The sequence below is a fragment of the Alternaria alternata genome (genome assembly GCF_001642055.1).
Source record: "Alternaria alternata strain SRC1lrK2f unplaced genomic scaffold CC77scaffold_15, whole genome shotgun sequence".
Lineage (NCBI taxonomy): Eukaryota > Fungi > Ascomycota > Dothideomycetes > Pleosporales > Pleosporaceae > Alternaria > Alternaria alternata.
Genome location: NW_017306204.1, coordinates 132923 through 151836, shown reverse-complemented (window position 1 = coordinate 151836; position 18914 = coordinate 132923). Strand labels below are relative to the sequence as shown.

General features: G+C 50.9%; 6 protein-coding genes and 1 non-coding gene across 7 annotated transcripts; 4 read left to right on the top strand and 3 right to left on the bottom strand.

The window, feature by feature from the left end:
* Positions 1–2816: 2816 nt before the first annotated feature.
* Positions 2817–4168, top strand: CC77DRAFT_966647 (hypothetical protein; the record flags this gene model as incomplete). Its single annotated transcript, XM_018535736.1, has 3 exons — positions 2817–2947; positions 3011–3291; positions 3358–4168. 3 exons carry the CDS (start codon positions 2817–2819, stop codon positions 4077–4079), a joined length of 1134 nt encoding a protein of 377 aa, XP_018383876.1. The 3' UTR covers positions 4080–4168.
* A 4399-nt stretch (positions 4169–8567) lies between these two features.
* Positions 8568–9412, bottom strand: CC77DRAFT_1032573 (hypothetical protein; the record flags this gene model as incomplete). The annotated part of the gene is made up of 2 exons (XM_018526749.1): positions 8568–9270; positions 9330–9412. 2 exons carry the CDS (start codon positions 9410–9412, stop codon positions 8568–8570), a joined length of 786 nt encoding a protein of 261 aa, XP_018383875.1.
* Positions 9413–9698: 286 nt separating this feature from the next.
* CC77DRAFT_1032571 (tubulin nucleotide-binding domain-like protein) lies at positions 9699–13084 on the top strand (the record flags this gene model as incomplete). The annotated part of the gene is made up of 4 exons (XM_018526748.1): positions 9699–10616; positions 11387–12046; positions 12097–12662; positions 12817–13084. 4 exons carry the CDS (start codon positions 9699–9701, stop codon positions 13082–13084), a joined length of 2412 nt encoding a protein of 803 aa, XP_018383874.1.
* Positions 13085–14585: 1501 nt separating this feature from the next.
* Positions 14586–15146, top strand: CC77DRAFT_191214 (hypothetical protein). The gene has a single exon (XM_018530555.1). The coding sequence runs from the start codon at positions 14666–14668 to the stop codon at positions 14987–14989; it is 324 nt and encodes a 107-aa protein (XP_018383873.1). The 5' UTR covers positions 14586–14665; the 3' UTR covers positions 14990–15146.
* Positions 15128–16963, top strand: CC77DRAFT_191201 (hypothetical protein). The gene is made up of 2 exons (XM_018530554.1): positions 15128–15528; positions 15585–16963. Exons 1-2 carry the CDS (start codon positions 15304–15306, stop codon positions 16863–16865), a joined length of 1506 nt encoding a protein of 501 aa, XP_018383872.1. The 5' UTR covers positions 15128–15303; the 3' UTR covers positions 16866–16963.
* Positions 16964–17684: 721 nt separating this feature from the next.
* On the bottom strand, positions 17685–17758 carry CC77DRAFT_t60. The gene has a single exon. It is a non-coding gene; the product is annotated as a tRNA-Ile (tRNA).
* An 82-nt stretch (positions 17759–17840) lies between these two features.
* Positions 17841–18806, bottom strand: CC77DRAFT_939509 (hypothetical protein; the record flags this gene model as incomplete). Its single annotated transcript, XM_018534678.1, has 2 exons — positions 17841–18368; positions 18429–18806. 2 exons carry the CDS (start codon positions 18804–18806, stop codon positions 17841–17843), a joined length of 906 nt encoding a protein of 301 aa, XP_018383871.1.
* Positions 18807–18914: the final 108 nt, after the last annotated feature.

Sequence of the window (18914 nt, the reverse complement as noted above, 5' to 3'; positions counted from 1 at the left end):
AACACGTTTCTGGATCCCGGTGACTCCGGTAAGTCCAACAGCGCGGGGGGCATGGAAGGTCATGGTTTCGGTTACAGTTCAGGAATCATAACCCTGCACTCAAGGCTGTGGCGCCTTGTCGGCGAGTCGTGGCTGTTCGCTGAAAGTCAGTGACTGAGTCTCCCAGCACAAAACTTGGACATTTTCTCGATTCCGCAGGCACGTATACACGCCAACCTTTAGCGCTATTCCGAAAGGACCTCTTACTCTGATGCTACAGTACCAAGCATCCTTTTCTCCGGTACCGACTCTGAACTAGTCTTCTGATACCCAGCTACTGCTCAGGATTGACAGCGCAATATCACCCTCAACAATTTCAAATCGCTACCACAGCGGAACCCTGTTCTATCGACGGACAGCCCGATCACGCTTTCCTTCAAAAACACGCCATATCATCGCTTACGATTAAGGCATGCTTTGCTTGGCAAGAGCCCCTTCGGGAGGTATGGTGGAACGAGGCCTTACCACAACCAGGGCCCAGCTGCATCATACTAATCACTCCTCCAGGGTCTTGAGTTCGAGTAATTCCCGTTAGCGTCGAACGGGAATATCGTCTTACCAGGGATGCAACGATTGGCGGTTCAGTTGCAGTCTCTTGTCATGCATGGTGAGTCCTACGAAGACTTTTCGTACACACACTTCAGATCCAAAGTTTCCTACACACGTGATACGCCGGTTCATGCGTGGCGTCAAGTGACCAATTACGGGATTGCCGCTTCTTTCGAAAGCCAATCCAAGAGCCGCGCCTCCATGAATTGCCTGCGCCTGCGCAGCTGTCAATGGCTGGCAACACATGGTCTCCTCGAAACCAGACCGTTCGAGCCACTCGACAAACTGCTTCTGCTACAAATGCGGGTACTTCACAACATATCCTGCATCCCCCAATTGGAGAGCCTGCCGGAAGTCTCCATACTCGCGACACGCGCTTCCCCCACAGACCAGTTCTTCATGTTCGCTCGATATTGCCATCTTGGTACTGGCCCCCGTGATACGGCTGCCAGCGTCAATAGCCATGCCTAAGGGTCTGTTCCTCCCGCACTCATAGTCTATGTAGTTTGACCAGCACGCCACACTCTAGTAGCCTCCGACGGTCATACTTTAGAAGGACCACATTCACGACCTAACTGAACTCAGTCAGTCCGATGCTTCCATAGCATACGCCACAGGTCTTGATCTATGTCGTGGCTCAAGGGGAAAGCGGCCAGTAGGTAGCTTGATTGGCCTCTACAGCTTGAGATTCAACCAAAAGTGGCTCGTAACACGTTGATCGACTGCTGACTCGGATCGATCTTCGCCACGATGGGGAACCCCCAACCGTGCCGTTACCGCTCGCATCGTTTCGTCAACTTATGCGAGATAGCGATGATTTCAACTAAATTAGCAGTGTGGTAGAGACGTTAGAGCTCACTTAACATGTCGCCGCCACGTCAAGGTGCGATCACAATGATCCAAACTGTACAATCTTTTGTATGAATTGTTTCCAAGTTCATACCCTACGCCACCAGAGCACTTATGGCTCTGTGGCTACCCTTCTGGTTCGAATGGATTCGCGAGTTCCACATATTCTGAAAACCCAACGTGCTTCTGATTGCAATCAGTAATCACCATTTGGGCTAAAGTGCTGGCATGAGAAACCCACCAGCACTGCAATCTGAATGGCTGGTCACTGATACGATGACCACTAAAGTCGAGTATTACAGTGACTATTGGTTTCTGACATCATCTATGATATGTATAGTTGCAAATAGCATGTGTGGCTGTAGTAGGGGCCTTTGAAACAAGTTGAACGCAGCATCAAAGAGCTTGGGTTGAGCACGGCCTTCGATATGCAAGAAGCTTGGCTTCATCTTCCCTGGTGCTTAAGCGACAACGGTGCATCCTGCTGCAGCCGGTAGGTGGCTGTCATACCCAAAACTACTGTCCTAGTCACAAGTCTTCTCCATTCCTCAATGCCCAGTTTGGTTAGCCGTACACAACATCCACACCCTGGCGGTCGAACCATCCTTGCCACACGTCAAAGCACAGGACTGACTAGGTTAGTAGCTGTCCCACGTAACAACGGCTGAGCAGACGCCATCAAGCAGACGCGCCGTATACACATTGAGACCCTAATCAGACAGATCGTCGCGACCCACAGAAATGTTAGGCCCCTACCGCTTGTTCGGGAGAATGTATGAGACGTCGACCAGAGACTACCTCGGTTGCAAGTATCTGCTTGAGAGACGGCCGAAACAACGGCATTGCAAATGAAAGTAGTGTATGAGCAGCGTCAGTAGGCACATAGGAGCCAGGGTACATGCTTGCAAAACTGCCATCGCCTAACAAAGCCAGATCTGTCCATGACCCGAGTATTTGGCTACGCCGCATATCAACATTCACCCATGTCGTTCGAGCCGCCTGTTGTTTGTTCGCGGTCAGGCTATGCATGCAGCCAAAGCGGCATGCATGCCTGGCATCGAGTATGCCAAGTCGCTCAGGTACCAAGCTGCTGGATCTTTCGATCATTAGCATTCTTTCGTGTGCTGGTGGGCCCTACTGACATGCTCCTCGGAAGATGTGGCATGGTCTTTGGCTCATTATTGCATCTGATCTATATTAAATGGATATGCTCCTGTCAGTGTAACAATCAACTCCAGATCTCAGATCTAGCAAGTCTTGTGATATAGAATATCCTCTTGTTCATACGCTCCTATCTAAGTGTGTGTATCGTACACACAGTTTGTTTGCCTACCTGACGCCTACGATCCTCGCTGGTTGACACTCAGTGCCACTTCACCATGATGGAACAACGACGAGTACAATCTTTCACCTCTAGTCCCCACCAATACGTGGTGGACTATGCTGGCTCACACCATCTTTCGAGATGTGACTCGCATGAACCCTTGACTTCAAAGCCTAGTCACGGATCGTTCGACGAACGATCATATGCCCATCATTGCGCTCAAGAACCCATAACTACAAGGTCATTAAGCGCCTCATTAGATGCCTTTGATCCTTGGGTACTTGTGGAACCGCCTTGCGGTAGCCCTCTATCGACAAGCTCGTCAATCAGTCATACTGAGAGCGTGCCCACTCCGCCTTATACCGGTATGGCTATGTACAACCAAGCGGACTCGCCAGCTTACCAACACATCCGTTCCCTAACCGGCCATGACGCTTGGTCAGGAGAGCCAGAACCCGTCTGGAGGCCTAGCTACCCCGATATGATCACGCCCATTCATACAAACCAACATCCTGGAGCTCCCCTCTCATGTTCTCCGCCACTTTCATCTTCGACAGCTTCGTTTGGATGCAGATCTTCAACACCTTCAACAACAGGCGCCTCGTGGGGCTCGCAAGAATACTCATTGCCCTACCAAGACGATCCAACTTGCAACCAACTGCATCTGCAACCGCTGCAAGGTTACATCCCCCAAGCTGGCCCTTCAGCGGGAACAACATACATGCCGTATCCTGCATCAGTTCGCTACTCAGCTGTTGGGAATGTTGACTCGGCATCATACAAGCAAGAGTTGGCCAAGGATTCTGAAAACAGTGAAATGGACACTGACTCGGAACCTGAAGACTCTGAAAGCGACGATGATGACTCATCGCAACAATCCTTCCATTCTACCTCTCGGGGTTCTGGGGCAAATTCCAGTGTTATGAAGCTGGGGAAGTGGAGTACTATGCCATGCTCGTTCCCAACTGCCTCGGAACCAAGGCCCTACGTATGTCATTTGGAGGATAAGGATCATCCCGGCAACCCATGCCCGAAGAGATTTGTACGCCCAGAACATCTTCGACGCCACGTCAGAACTGTCCATAGTGCTGTGAGAAATCACGGTTGTAAAGTGTGTCCCAGGCATTTCTCGAGGGGAGATAATCTTCGAGATCATTACTGGACACATCTGCAACGAGGTGGAAGGAATGGCAAGAATGATAAGATGAGCTTGCCCGAGCTGAAGGCCTTTCTCGGTCCGAAGGAGAAGCTGCTTGTGAAGCGTCTCAAGGCGAAGCTACACAACACTCAGATAAAGCAAACGAAGTCAAAGCCTTGAGTGGGAGCAGCTTCAATCAGGACAATCCAGACATGGTTGCTTGTTCAAATGTTGTATATCGATTTTTTATGGTATCTGGCGCTGGGGAGGCAAGTCATCAACGTGCTTCGGCATGCTTCTGTACCATCTGCTTTCGTGACGTGTTGTTTATAGATTACTTTGGTACGTGCACCTACCTGAATGGCAATAGAATATTAAAGAAAATCCTACTTTTACGCAAATGTTCTAAATTCTCTGAATATCGCGCGTGAGAAAATGAGACCGGAAGTCCGTAACGCAAGTTTGGCTGTGGTCGTCTGCTAACGGCGAGAACTAGCATAACGTCGTTAGCTCATTATCACTCGTTACTCGGCGTCCAGTACCGAGGTGGAGTCCTTCTCGCATGGCGATCCGCAAAGGCCATGACAATATGACCCGACTACACGCTAATGCATGAAGGTAGGCACAACTTTCGGGATCGAACATGCATGGAAGGCACGTACATCGGTCAGAAGATCAGATACGGCCAATCACTTGTCTTCGCAGGAAAAAATTTGGGGGTCACCCACACCAATTACACAAAGCCTCGAGGGCAAGGTGAAGCGAACGCCCGGTTCGCTAATTCTTGTGAGGGGTATGTTGGTGTTGGCTGGCTGTTGCAGCCCATGAGTGGGTGCACCAAAGCGTACATTGCATGGTAGCTAAGATTATAACCTGGGGAGAGCAACGTTTCAAAGCCTCAAAGGAAGCTGAGTAGTCTATCTAGAAGCTGGAATCCTGCGCACTGACCATGAATACAGGATGACCTTCCAATGAGGGTGTGTTAGATGCGAACGTCAGTGTCGGAATATTGCACGATTACAGATGCCCAGATGCGATCTGACGATGGAGGAATACCAATCGAGACTGTAGGCTCTACACCGATATTGTTTTGTCCCGCATCCGGCAAAGCGAGATTGTGATCGATTCGGATCTGCATCCCACCAGCCTCGACCTTGAGAATGCGTTGGGAGGGCAGATCCACCAGCACATACCATCGTCAGATCTACGAGCGAATTTGTGGTCAAGGAAGAAGAACAATCTATCATTCGCGGGTTGGAAGCCGGTTCGGGTGGACGTATGGGAGGCCATAACAGCTTTCCGCGCGCCGCAGCGCTTAAACAAGCCAACAGGAGAGTGGCACAGCAAGCCAGTATCCGGCGCAGCAACCTTTCTCAGATTAGAACCCGAGGACTCACCCGCATTAAACGCCTATTCTGATCGCGGCTTGAAATCCTACGCCAACTAATTTGGTCCTAGAGTACTTGGGTTCGCTTTGCCTTGTCTTTCTAGGTTGCGCTCGTAGGAACGGTAACAAGGTATCGAGGCTAACGATGATATCAGTGTTTTCATGATATGAGACTCTCAGACATGGGAATCTCGGGCCAGGGAGCTTTCCAAGAACTGGGTGCACAACCCTGCGTAGGTAGAAGCGGTTCGGTAAGAGCGAGAGAAAGGTCTCGATGCCGCACCTCAACCCACAATAGGGAGAATCATAGCTGTGGTCTGACTAGGATTACAGAAACTGACCTCTATGCATACCAAAATAAAGACGCAGAGTCACGACGTCTTACCCAATATAGACGCAAAAGAGGAGCACAGTGACAACGTAAGCGAAGATGTCCTTCGATTTTTCGAAGTGATACCTACAACAAGCACATCCGCTTTTCCCGGAGACGTACAGGGACCATCCAAAACGGTCTACAACCCGTCAAAGAGATAACGTGCACATCCATCGGTCCTTCCGAAACCGTACTGACCGCATTTTCTGCGCTACCTGCTGGCAGGTGATCCACTTCCCCACTGTCAATCCTTCCATGATGCAATCGGAACAACGTCTGGTGATAATTGGCCAGTCTTCATCCGATAAACTACCCGTTAACCATTTGGCCCGGGTCCAGGAAGGGCGGATGCCGGCCATGTGGGATGAGGCAGGTACCGACCGGAACCATAAGTCATTCATGCCCTTGCATACAACGGCTTCACTTGGTATGCAGGCCTTCTAGATCAGGCACGAACAACATAGAATGACGGTTGGGTATGCGCACATCTTTCAATATGGACTGAGCCTCAAGCATGCGCTTGAGGTTGATGCGACAAGGCCTGAGCTCTTGCATGCGTGAGTCGAATCAAGATTCAATCGAGTCGAATCGAATCGAATCGAATCTATCAACCCAATCTTCACTGCCTCAGTATGTCTGTGCCTCAGCCCAAGCCCAAGGTCTTTTTTAGGATTGAGAGTCTGCATCTGAAGTCTCTGCCCATGTCTGCACATCGGTTGACCTGCTACACACCACTAGCTCGTACTGATTGGTAGCCAGGCGCATCTTGCGCGACATGCGGTGTAACATCCATGTCCCTCCTTCATTGAACCATCATCTCTTCTTTGACGCACTCTGCATGACTGCCAAGCTCCCGCTAACGATAGCTTCCGCTGTGATTGCCGGGTCTGCCACAGGATTGTGTCGATAGGCCTTCGTATACGGCGTCTAATCTCCAGCTAACGACCCTGCATACTTCCTTCACATCTAGCGTACAGGGTGGATCGCCTGATCAACGTCTCCCGCTTACAGCGAATCACGCCAGATGTCGCTAATGCTGCATCTTACCCGGACTGGACGCGAAGAAACTATCTGCGAGCCTTCTCTCAGCCTCAGAAGAGCGGTCGATAGACGCATCTCTGACGAGACAACAAAGCCCTTGCGTGGATGTTCTCGAAACCCTGCATACATGGCATGCAAGTGGACAGACGAACCTTCAGCGACCCGAGCAAACTTGTTGGTGGAATGTCGGTAGTGCCTGCCAATCATGATCAGCCCTTCAGTCATGTGATCTTCCAGACTCAGCTTATCAACGCCAAAGGTGCCCAAGTGAACTGTGCGACCTCAGATTTCCCGCCTTCTAGAACGACAATGTTTAGTGAGCCATGAGTTCCAGCTTGACAATGCAGCTGCATGTTTCTCTCAAAGTGAGATGACGTTCTTTGTCCCTTTCTCCCGCATCCGGTACCCCACGTGTATATGCGTATGTCACATCGCTTGCTTCGCCTCCACACCTTTTTGTCCCCAACCATGAGGTCCAACACACCATCTCAGCTCTGCAGCGTGCCGACACTGCTATTCTTACTACCACCTGGTGAATGGCGTGAGTGATATCGCCATGCACAGACATGACTTGAAAAGAGCGCGAATGTGATTTGGGGGCTGAGAGATGTGATGTGAGTAGTGCTTGAGAATCGGACGCAGATCTGTTGCGGGACGGATATCCAAGGTCTTGTAGCGGTATTGGTCCTGTATCGTGATTATGGCGGCAAGCCCGTGCGAACTCCGACCTACGGTGGCTCCGAGAACCAGCTGAACCGAGAGGTTCACACGTCGAGTTTGCGTATTCTATAATGCCGATCAGAATTCTCCACGGGATGTCTCAAGATCCCTCAGCACCAGCGAGTTTTCACTCGCTGGTGCACCTTCTTGGGTTGTCCGAATACGCCTTGCCCATTTATCCTTGAGCAACGCATCAGCGACAGTGTCGATATATCACGTCGTTTTTGCAACGATCGGAAACACACCTTTGCAGGCGTTACAAATAGCTTATCATGTGATCAATATCGTAGTTCGTGTCTTCTCCGCGTAGCCTGATGAGCACATTTGATGCTTGATGAGTAGATTTGGTGCATCTTCCCGACGTGCTAACACTTCTCTGAACTGCTCTGATCGATACAGACCACATGTATCCACAGACGTCATGTCCTAACTTGGGATCGACCTTTTTTTCTTCGGGCAGAAGTAAGGTTGCAAGTTATCATTAATTTCTCTCCACTCGTGTCCAGAGGTTTTCCTCCCTTCTAGTTCTACTCACACACAAGAAACAGCTTCGTAGACCGGCGCAGTCGGCGTGAACTATTTGGGTAGGAGTTCACCTCGCAGTATGGCACCGGTCCAGGGTATTCCATCTGGCAGCTAAAAAGACGAAAGCGGCAACGATGTGGATCAGGCTAGACCGGGCCTTGCAGTTACAGAGGCAGAGAGTGAGGAGACTGCCTCAGTACAACAGAGTGGTATCTGAAGACCCGCAACGGCAGATCTTTGGAGCTCGGCTTCTCTACGTTCACAGCCAGGAAGGGTTACCCAAAGCGCGATTGCCCTTTAACCCTAGCGTGATCACTGTGATGACGTCCAGGGATTTTGCTTAACATGAGAATGCACCGGAGCGATTGAGAGGAAGCAGGTGAAAAGGTAAGGAGGCGCTCAAGTCTGGCGGCAGTCCAACGATTTGGAATCTTGAGATTTGGATGCATTTGCACTACCTTCTTCAGAATCAGCGTTAGCTCTGAGTCTTGAGAGCATTTACAGCCACTCACGCGTTTCGAAAGATACTTGCAAGTCTCGTATAGCTGCTAGCTCATACGACTTCGGTGCCGTCTTCGAGTCGCAGCAAGGATGCGGTGAAGTTCACCACTGAGATTGTTTCCTACCACCGTCCTCTGCCTCTGCCACGATCGCGCCAGTCATCTTCACCTCGCCCTCTTCCTCCTCTTCCAAAGCCTGGCTCTCGCTCTGGCGGCGCTTCGCCTCTCCTCCATTCACCAAATGGTACGCCTCTACCTAGTCTCCCGTCATCAAATCTACCTCCACCTCCTCTGCCCCCTCTGCCAAACCCACCATAGTCGCCTCTTCCACCGAAACCGTTCTCGCGCCCCCGCCCGTATTGTCCTGGAGGTCCCCTGCCCGGTCCAGATAGTGGCGGAGGGGCAGCTGGTACACTGCCGTCGGGCAGCGGCGGGAGTATGGCACATGCTACATAGTCGCCTATCATAAACCTGACATCCGCCAATGTCTTGTCTGGGTCACCATCGAGTTGCTTGAGAGCCTCTGCAGCACTTTCGCCGTCGGCACCTTCCATGTCGGTGTCCTCATTCCGTGATGGCGCGCCTACAATGACCGAGCCTATGTCTCGCGATATGAAGCGTCCTGGTGCGTCTGGCCGGTTGGAGCCTTGGATGTCTGGGTAGACGAGTCGAAATGCGATACGCGATCCAGTATACGGTTGTGGTAGTAATGTCGGAACTGCGCTGAGAAGTAGCGTGCATAGTTCGCGCAGACTACAGCTCTGCCATGTGTAGATTTGAACGTTTCTTGGAAGGCGTGGTAGTGCTGGGTCAAACTCGTCTAGCCTTTGGTTCGTCAGGCGAACAGTCGGTTTGAATGAGCGAATAGACACAGAAACACATACCTGTTAAATGAGCCCTGCTTGAAGAAGAGGCGCAAAAGGAAGGGCGTTGTTGTTTGACGATCAATCTTCGCAGGAGCAGCCATGGCGAGCTATGCAGCCTTGTAAGCAGTTAGGATGACGGATATAGCAGGATGTTCGCGATGATTCTGCGACAAAGTCGTGGGAATTTCGTGACAGTGTGACGTCAGGCGCGGGATGCGGAAGTATTGTTGGAGAGTTTGGGTGAAGGAGCGCGACGCGGAGAGCTCCCACTAGCGCCATCCTTCGGCAAGTACCCTGCAGCCCAGGTGAATGCCCAGGTCGCAACCGTCACTCACCCATCCTCGACACGTCAAATCACACCGCACACGGAGCATCACAATCGCAAACATGGACTTCGCAAAGCTGATGTCCGCTCACATCAAGAAGGGCAAAGATACAGCCTCGCCTGCCGAGTCAACCGAGAAAAAGTACCTGAAGCGCAGCGAGATCGAAGCGCAACGGCAAGCTGCATACGTCGCGGAGCAAGAAGCTGCCGAGAAGGCGCGGCGAGAGCGGCTGGAGAAGAAGCGCAAAGCTGAGGAGGACGAGGCTGAAAGAGAAGCTGAGCGCCGGGAAAAGCGAATGCGCATGGCCGAAGAATCAAGACGTATAAGAGAAGAAGAGGAAGAGGCAGAGGAAAGGCAGCGGCGAAGGCGACTAGGGCTCCCTGATCTTCCGCCCAAGAACAAGGAGGGCGAAGGAGATGGCACACCGGTACCCGAAGAGGAAGACATCGAAGACGAAGAGCTGGTCGCAAAGCTGAGAGCCCTCGATGAACCAGCACGACTGTTTGGCGAGACACACAAACAACGTCTCAAGCGATACAAGAAGCGCGTGGGCGCGGACAGCCTCGCAGCCATCATGACTGACGGTCCGATACCCACAACACTACAACTAGTACCCGAGAAGGACATGAAGGTCAATCTCCAGGTACCCAAGGACAAGCAAGGCCGTGAGTTCCTCTTCAGGCAACTAGCGAGCTACTTTACCATGGTGCTGAAAGAATGGGATCTCACGCTCCTACGTCGAGATGCCGAAGTCAAAGAGAGTTACCAAGGAAAACAAGCCTATGCTGCTATGGTGCAAGCACGTGAAAACATGCGACCCTTGTTCAAGAAGCTAGAAAAGTTCGATCTTCCAGACAGCATCGTCGAACCCGTTGTAGAGATTGTGCACGCTGCACAGGAGCGAAGATACGTCGACGCGAATGATGGATATTTACGTCTTAGTATTGGTAAGGCGGCATGGCCCATCGGTGTCACCATGGTGGGCATTCACGAGAGAAGTGCGCGAGAAAAGCTGCATGAAAGCGATAAGAACGCGGCACATATCATGAGTGACGAAATGACCAGGAAGTATCTGCAGAGCATCAAACGATGTTTGAGCTTTGCGCAGACCAGATGGCCGCCAACCGATCAGTTGCAGCTTATGGGTTAAGACAACATGTAAAATCACTAAACATCCATAGGCCAATACAATCAACCAGTACATTTCCTTGCCCCGTACGCGAAACTTCACTTGGTTATTTTCATCTCGAATTTTTACAAGCAGCAATGGAGCGTCACTGCTGTAGTGGAGTCGCTCTTTCCTCGTCGCGTGTCCACGTGCGGGGCAAAAGCAGAGCTTGACCTCACCAATCACCTTTTGCCTCCATCTGCACCATCGGCATTCAATTCATCTCACTCCCTTAAACCAACACTAACTCGTCGTTTATACAAGCTACTTTGAGATTCTGTCACGCAACTTTCTTCACGATGCACGAAGTCGTGACTTTACAGTTCGGCAAGCAAAGTAACTACCTGGGCACTCACTTTTGGAATACACAGGTAAGTCGCGAGATCTTGGCATTTCATCAATCACCACTCCCGCGAACCGGTTTCATAGCGCACTGACTTCTAGCGCTGGAAACATCGAGCTCGCACACTCTTTCACATACATTGCTTCCTCTTGCGCCCACTGTTCTGGTCACCTCACATATCTGTCTCATGATCCATTATGCCAAACTGCTCATTACGCTTAACCTGACATCCTCATAGGAGTCCTACTTCACATATCCACCTGAGACAGAGTCGCCTGTCAACCATGATGTACTTTTCAGGCCAGGTGTTGCTCCAGATGGATCCGATACTTTCACACCAAGAACGCTCATATACGACCTCAAAGGTGCTTTTGGCAGTATGAGAAAAATCAATGCGCTGTACGAGGCCGAGGACGACAGGAGTATATTAGACCAGAACGGGGTTTGGCCATCCAAGCCTATTGTCCAGCGCGCAGCCGAGACTATTCCACAGTCCGCCTACCAGGAGCACCTTGATGCCGGCCTGGATCCTCCCCCACTCAGTGCATCGTCTGTCCGGTACTGGTCTGACTACAGCCGTGTCTACTATCATCCAAAATCGATCGTTCAATTGTCTGAGTTTGATGTAAACGACAAGCTCATGCCTTTTGAGAGTTGGGATGTAGGCATGGAACTGTTCGAGAAGCTTGAGAGGGAGGTCGACTTAGTCGATAGGGATCTGCGGCCATTCGTTGAAGAATGCGATGGTATCCAGGGACTGCAAATCTTCACGGGTGTTGACGACGCTTGGGGAGGCTGGACGTCAGGTTGGCTAGAGAGATTGAGGGACGAGTACGGAAAGTTGAGTATCTGGACCTGGGGCTTGGGTGACCACGGCGCCAATACTACGACTCCTCGGGTAGGTCATTGTTCAACATCGCAATACAGCGAATTACTAAAACACTTTAGGAAAAACGTTTGCAACAAATCACGAATTCAGCACGATCGCTCCACGTGCTTGGCGAGCAGTCATCAGTATATGTGCCAATGTCGAATAGTCCCGCCAAATTACCAGGTTACTTGTCAGTTGACACCACGTCGCCCTGGCACATTGCAGCTTTGCAAGTCGTCGGTCTGGAGAGCATGACCATATCTTCACGATTGAGAGCATCTTTGGGCGGACGAGGCACGCTCCAGGATCTGGAAAACACCATCAACAGTACAGGAAAACGACGCATAGCAAAACTCGAGATGAGTTTGGCAGATCCAGACGTTTTGTCAGCTAAAGCTTTGGACGAAGTCGAACAAGCAGAAAAAGTCGGTTCCATGACGTCGAGGCAGACTAGTGAAAGTGACGATCGACTAAGTAATTTTGATATTGATACCTTCAGTCGCGAATATAGGACGGTTACCAAGAAAGGAAAGAAAGAACACGTTTTTGGACGGGCAGAGGCTTCTCGTGGGGAGTGGGTTCTGTCTCAAGATAACGAACGTGATCCTCATGACAGGTTCGACAGTGGACCAGCATTGCAGAGGTGAGTATCTGCGTTTTGTACTACACTATGCTTTGTCGCGATTGGACGGGTCTGCAACTGTTTGATCCCCTCTTGTGGCTGCGACGTTGATGTTACGTCCACTGCATGGTCAGGGTGAGACGCCGGAATTCGAACGTATGCTAATGCGATCCAGGTTTGCCGCACCACTACTATTTCCTCTACTTGACAGCTTTCCTCGGTCGATACTGGACGTAGGGTCCGATCACTCCACTAAGCTCGCCGTGCACACTGGACTCACGACAAGTACCGCTGTTGCTGATCAGATCCGAGCAGTGGAGCAAATCGTCAAGCGGATGACGGGCATCGAAGAAAAAGAAACACTCTGTAACGGCTTACAAGTTCTTGCAGAGGAGTACGATGAAGGCTGGGATAGCGGTACAGAAAGCGATGATGACGATTAGTCGAGCTGTACTAGACTTGGCGTGCTTTTACAGATCTGGTGCACAGCGTCTTCGTGGAAAATACAGCGCGTCTGCCACCAGCGTCAATGTACACAGCGTATGTGATCAGTCAGCCACACCAGTTCAATCTACCATGTCGGTTGTCAGTCACACGATTGCTAGGCAACACAACGTATGAGACCACCTGCACTATCCATGTGGATTCGTCAAAGTACGACTCAGGGCTATGGAAGAACTGTCAATCATCGAGCAACCCCAAGATCTGACGGATGTCGAGGTGCTGCTAGTTGTAACTGGAGAAACTGAGGGACGAAAAAAGGGTTTCATCAACCTCAACCTACGAAGGATCTTTGGACAATATTCCCGTGCTGATATCAGATTGTGTCACTCGTCACACATCGTGCTTCGATACTTCTAGGACTCCAAGCAAGGGTCGATCGACAGGACAACAGATAGCATGTTCCACACTCTTAGCAACTGTTTCGTGATCGCAATCTAGAACCAGGATTGGCTTAAAGCGAGGTCATGATCTGCTGGTGGACCAACAGGAGATCTGATGGTATTGATAAAATTCGTTTTTCCTACGCTTGTGCAGGGTGGTGGAGCTTTCCGTTCGACCGTTGTGCGTACGCAGGTATTACGGCCGCTTGCGCGAAGCGCCAGTGAGCAGCGATGCCGGAGTACGCGGCAGGTCTTGTTCGTCCTACCAGCAGAACTAATTTCAAGTGTGCTGCGATCCTCGCAGCCCACTCCCAAACGGCGGCTGCAGCTGCAGGAATCATGGCCGACTTTCAAGCTGACGCGTGATTAAATCTTCACGAGGACAGGAAAGGGAACTTCAAGCCACAAAAGTATCACGATCGTGCTCTGCAAGACTGCAGGTACTGGTTGGAGCCATGCGGGGTAACGGAGGCAAGCGAACGTTACGCCAGCCTGCTGGGACACTACCAGTCTCCAGGGAGTCCACCAACCGCGTTGCGCTGAGGCTTTCACGATATAGTAACTCACTGGTTTTCAATACATGTATCTGCAGCCACGGTCTTAGCTACTAACAGTGGCTGGTTCAAACAGTCAAAACTATTGAGACTGGCTACGCTGTTCCCACGGGTGGCATGAACACGGGAAACAGTCCGCGCAATGCACATGTCTTCTTGCCGCATCTGAGTACTTCCCGTATGCGAAGGAGCGAGGATCTTAGTTCGCGCAGTTCCAGGCTCAGCAGAAGTTGGGAAATTGTGTGGCGGGATCCTTGTCACCGAGCGCAAATTTCCACTTTACAGTCTCTGAACAACAAGGGAAAGGAACTTTGTTTTTCGCTATATTGCTCAACACCGATATCAGCAGTGTCCAGATATTCGATTGGCGGCACTGTTCTACGGAGTCTCACCATCCATGCACAGCCCGTGGCTCGCGAGAGATGAACCCACAATGCCTTAACGGCACTTACTCCGCGCAATGCAGGTTAATTGCCTAGATCCGGACTTGTATTATGATCTTTATCTCACCGAATGGTACCAAACAATATGAAGACACGGTTTGGAGGCCAGTATTACAGCGCTCGGTTTGTGCAGCTGGGGAGCTATGCCATTTCTAGACTGCGTGATGTCACTGCCAGTTAGTCTTTGTTATGGTGGCTGGAGTACAGCTGTAAGCCCCAACTTTCAACGCTGCCAACCCTATATTGGACGCCGTTTTCTTCCAAGGCTTACTGTACGGACTATTTTGGTAAGCTTCATGCACCTCGATAGAACTTGGTGTAGCCGTGGGCTGACCACGGAAAGTGTTGGCCGGTTGCTAGGGCAAATTTGGCCAGCGAGCGTTGCTAGACATGTCTCACACTCTGAAGGAGCCTCATTCCATGGTATGATCGACGTTACAACCATGATGGACTTGTGGAGACTTTGAACTAAATTCCGTTCGCATGATTGTGGAGAACGACTTCGGTGCCCCTCAACCGTCGTGCGTGGATGTGACCCTGTTGTGGCTTTTTACGGGTATGGCAAAGCAGAAGGCTGGTAGACTGCGGAGATCCCGCCTCTCCTAATGAGTATATTAAGTATCTCCTTCTCCTCTGTCTTATCTGTCGTGCCATTCAAGTTCTACTAAGTCTTCGAACACTTCTACAGCAGCTCTTTCGCTACGGTTGCTTTGTTACTTCAATTCCGCACCTCCGACTTGATCAACTTTGATACAAACAGAAAATCCCCATCCAAAGCAAAATGAGATACTCTTTCGCGATGATGGCCCTTGTGGGCGCTGTGTACGCTGCTCCCCATGGCGGAGGTAGCTACGGCGGACACAAGGGATATGGCGGATCCTGGGGCGGAGAGTCCAAGGGCGTAGAGTCTAGCGGAGAGTGGAGTGGTGAGAGCGGCGGAGAGTCTGGTGGCGAGTACGGCGGCGAGTACGGCGCATCTACCGGTGGCTATGCTATGCCGTCTTCTGTAAGTCGTCACCGAGATCGCCAATTGTTCGATCGTCAAGTTCTGACAATACACAGGCCGGATACGATGTTCCTTCATCCTCCGAGACCCCAGCGATCTCCAGTGGATATGGCGGACCCCCTCCCGAGGCGTTCAGCACTCCTTGCGATGAGGAAAGCAGCAGCATCCCAGAGGTCTCGAGTACTGTCCCTCCTGTCGTATCCTCATCAACTTACACTCCGCCTGTCGTCACCTCCACCTACACTCCCCCGGTGGTTACTTCAACCTATATTCCTCCTGTTGAATCCTCCAGCACACCCTGTGAGGAGACCAGCACCCCTCCTGTCGTTACATCGACCTACACTCCCCCAGTTGTAACTTCTACCTACACTCCTCCAGTTGTTACCTCAACTTATACTCCACCGGTGGAATCATCCAGCACGCCATGTGATGAGACAAGCACTCCTCCTGTTGTCACATCTACATACACGCCTCCGGTTGTCACCTCCACCTACACTCCTCCTGTTGAGTCCTCCAGCACACCCTGTGAAGAGACCAGCACCCCTCCGGTTATTACATCTACCTACACTCCCCCAGTTGTGACTTCTACCTACACTCCTCCGGTCGAATACTCCAGCACCCCATGCCCAGATACAGAGACTGTTACCGTGCCGCCCCTCAGCTCGACTCCCGAGGTCTCTACTACTACCATCGCAGTCCCCCCACCAAGCTCTACACCAGAAGTTCCTGAATCATCGTCCACTCCTTGCCCGGAGACTGAGACCGTCACGGTGCCACCTCCAAGCTCAACTCCCTACGTGCCAGAGGAGACGACCATCTACTCTACCATCGTAGTCCCGCCACCAAGCTCCATGCCCGAGGTGCCAGAGTCGTCGTCTACTCCTTGCCCCGAGTCTAGCACGACCATCGTTGTCCCTCCCCCTAGCTCGACACCTGAAGTTCCAGAGGAGTCATCGACACCTTGCCCTGACACTACTACCACTATTGTTGTACCCGGACCCTCCACCTACCCTGTGGTTCCTCCTGTCATTACCGAGTCTGTCCCCGTTCCCGAGGTATCTACCACTATCATCGTTCCCCCAGTATCTTCCTACTACGCTCCTCCTCCTCCTCCTCCTGTTATCACGGAATCTGTCCCCATTCCTGAGGCATCTACCAGTGTTGTCGTTCCCGGTCCGTCATCCTCTTACAAGGCCACTCCTCCTGCCTCGTCATCCACCGGACACGTTTCTTCGGCTACCACCCCCGGCTATCCTGAGTACACTGGTGCCGCCAGCTCCACCAAGCCCCTCGCTGCCTTCATGGCTGGTGCCGCTGCTCTCGCTTACTTCGTCTAAGCAGTTGATCATTGTCCACCTCACCCCCGAAAATCTTTTGTACAAGATGTACAAAAGCACACTTCTCACCTTCCTTACTCTCTTTTATTGCAAGACTTTACCCAAACCCCTTTTTTAATCCCCTACTCAACAACACGGCACAGGCATATGGAAGATAGACGGGTTGAACACTTCGACATCCCTTTGTAATCTTTAATGACCCCCTTCTCTTCTTTTCGGTGGCGTGGCCGGACTATGGCGATTATGTTACATATTCTGGCCATGAGCATTTTCATTGCGTGGTATCGGCTAGCATTTATTACAGTGTCCTGCGATACGCACTGCGCGGTACGGCTTGGGGTAAATCAACTGATGAAGCAATGAAGGTGGCCTTTTGCTTTAGTAATCTAGATAGCTCGGGCGGTTGGAGTAGTAATCTATAATGAGGTCCACCAGCTTCTGAACGAATATACTTGAGTGACTGACTTGTATAACATACTGCTTTGCAGTGTCAGCACGCTATGAATGATTATGTTTGCAACCTACAATACTTTGAAATTTATGGTCATACCGGACCATATATGAATGTATGGTCTACGTTAACCTAATCACATACATGGTGTCTATGTTTTATATTGCTGTAGACGGCAATAGGCTTGATAACTACACAAGTAGTTTGCTTTGTGAATATGGTATACCCCGCCATTAAAGTTTTCACAGAGGTCAATATCGTGGTTGGTGTGGTCACCGTCCGACCCCCATTCAAAGACACCCACAACAGCAAAAAAAGAAGGAATTCCATCAGTGTATATCCTCAAAAAGCAAAAAGAAAGGCTGTAATGGTCACTACGAGGGTCGAACTCGCGACCTTGGCGTTATTAGCACCACGCTCTAACCAACTGAGCTAAGCGACCAAGTTATTGGAGTTGTGGAAAAAAAATTTAAATTATATTGGTGGGCACATTTGATGCACCAGCTGCTCATCTGAACCTTTGACTAGTTCGTAAAATCCTTCTTTGGTGCATTACCTTCTTCCTTTCCACTTCCATACTTTCGAACATGTTCCTTGTTGGCGCCCTTATCTTGCTCGAATTCTTTGAGCTCGGGCGTGTCCATGTGCTTTACCACATTGTCCGCCTGCCACTTCTTGAAACTGAAACCCACTCCTTCATGACTGTAATCTTTGTCGTTTGCCTGGTCTTTGTGATACTTGATCTGCATAAATTGGCTGTCCTTGGTCGCAGGATCCAGACTAAGCGTTACCAAACCGGTAATGGTAGCTGTCTTGGGAATCAGACGGAAGGTCCAGGACTGCTTGTTTTTGAACTGGATGATATCGTCGTCGGAACGGATTACTTGGTAAGATTCATTGATTGAAGCGTTGAAGAGTTTGGGAAGGGCGAACCATTGACCGGCCATTTTGTAGCGGTCGTTTGCGTAGACGAACTGGTCATCGTAGACACAGTCTGGTGTATAACGTTTTACTCGTTGAATAGTGGGCTGACAGGAGTACAGGGCGATGATCTGTGGGTGTCATTAGCTTTCTCCTTTTGAGGGTGATGATGCGAAGGTATATGCTCATACATCGTCGACTAATGCTTGCCTTTGTGGGCTCAATTTGATGCTCTTGCTCGGATCTGGCTCATAGTCCTCACTTGTAGCCGTTTGCCTGGGCTCAAACTGCTCGCCTGGCGCATCGCTCGTCTTCGGAAATCCCGAGTTCGCGCTACTCACGATATCCCCCGTCGCCTGTCCGCTGGCTGAAGTCGACATTTCTGCTCTTTGCTGTCCGGCTGCTAGTCGTGGAGGTGGATTGTTGCCAGTAGGGTTGGCCTTTTGTTCCGCGTTCCAAAGTTGTACGGTGAATGCCTTTTGTGGATGCTTGAGAGCGGGTTTGCTAAGAAAGTCCTTGAGGCCTGTTGAAAGAAGTTTGGAGCGAGAGCCACTGGTTGCTGCAGGCATTGAATTTGGGTTGTCGGGAGCGGAATCCATAGATGCGGTTGTTTATTATATATGCGCAGCCCTAACTTGACGCGTGCATACGTGAAGGTAAGATGACGACAGTGTTAG

Coding starts and splice junctions, on each gene's coding strand:
- CC77DRAFT_191201 (XM_018530554.1), top strand. CDS start 15,304: ATGAGATACTCTTTCGCGATGATGGCCCTTGTGGGCGCTGTGTACGCT. Junction 15,529..15,584: donor GCTATGCTATGCCGTCTTCT/GTAAGTCGTCAC, acceptor GACAATACACAG/GCCGGATACGATGTTCCTTC.
- CC77DRAFT_191214 (XM_018530555.1), top strand. CDS start 14,666: ATGCCATTTCTAGACTGCGTGATGTCACTGCCAGTTAGTCTTTGTTAT.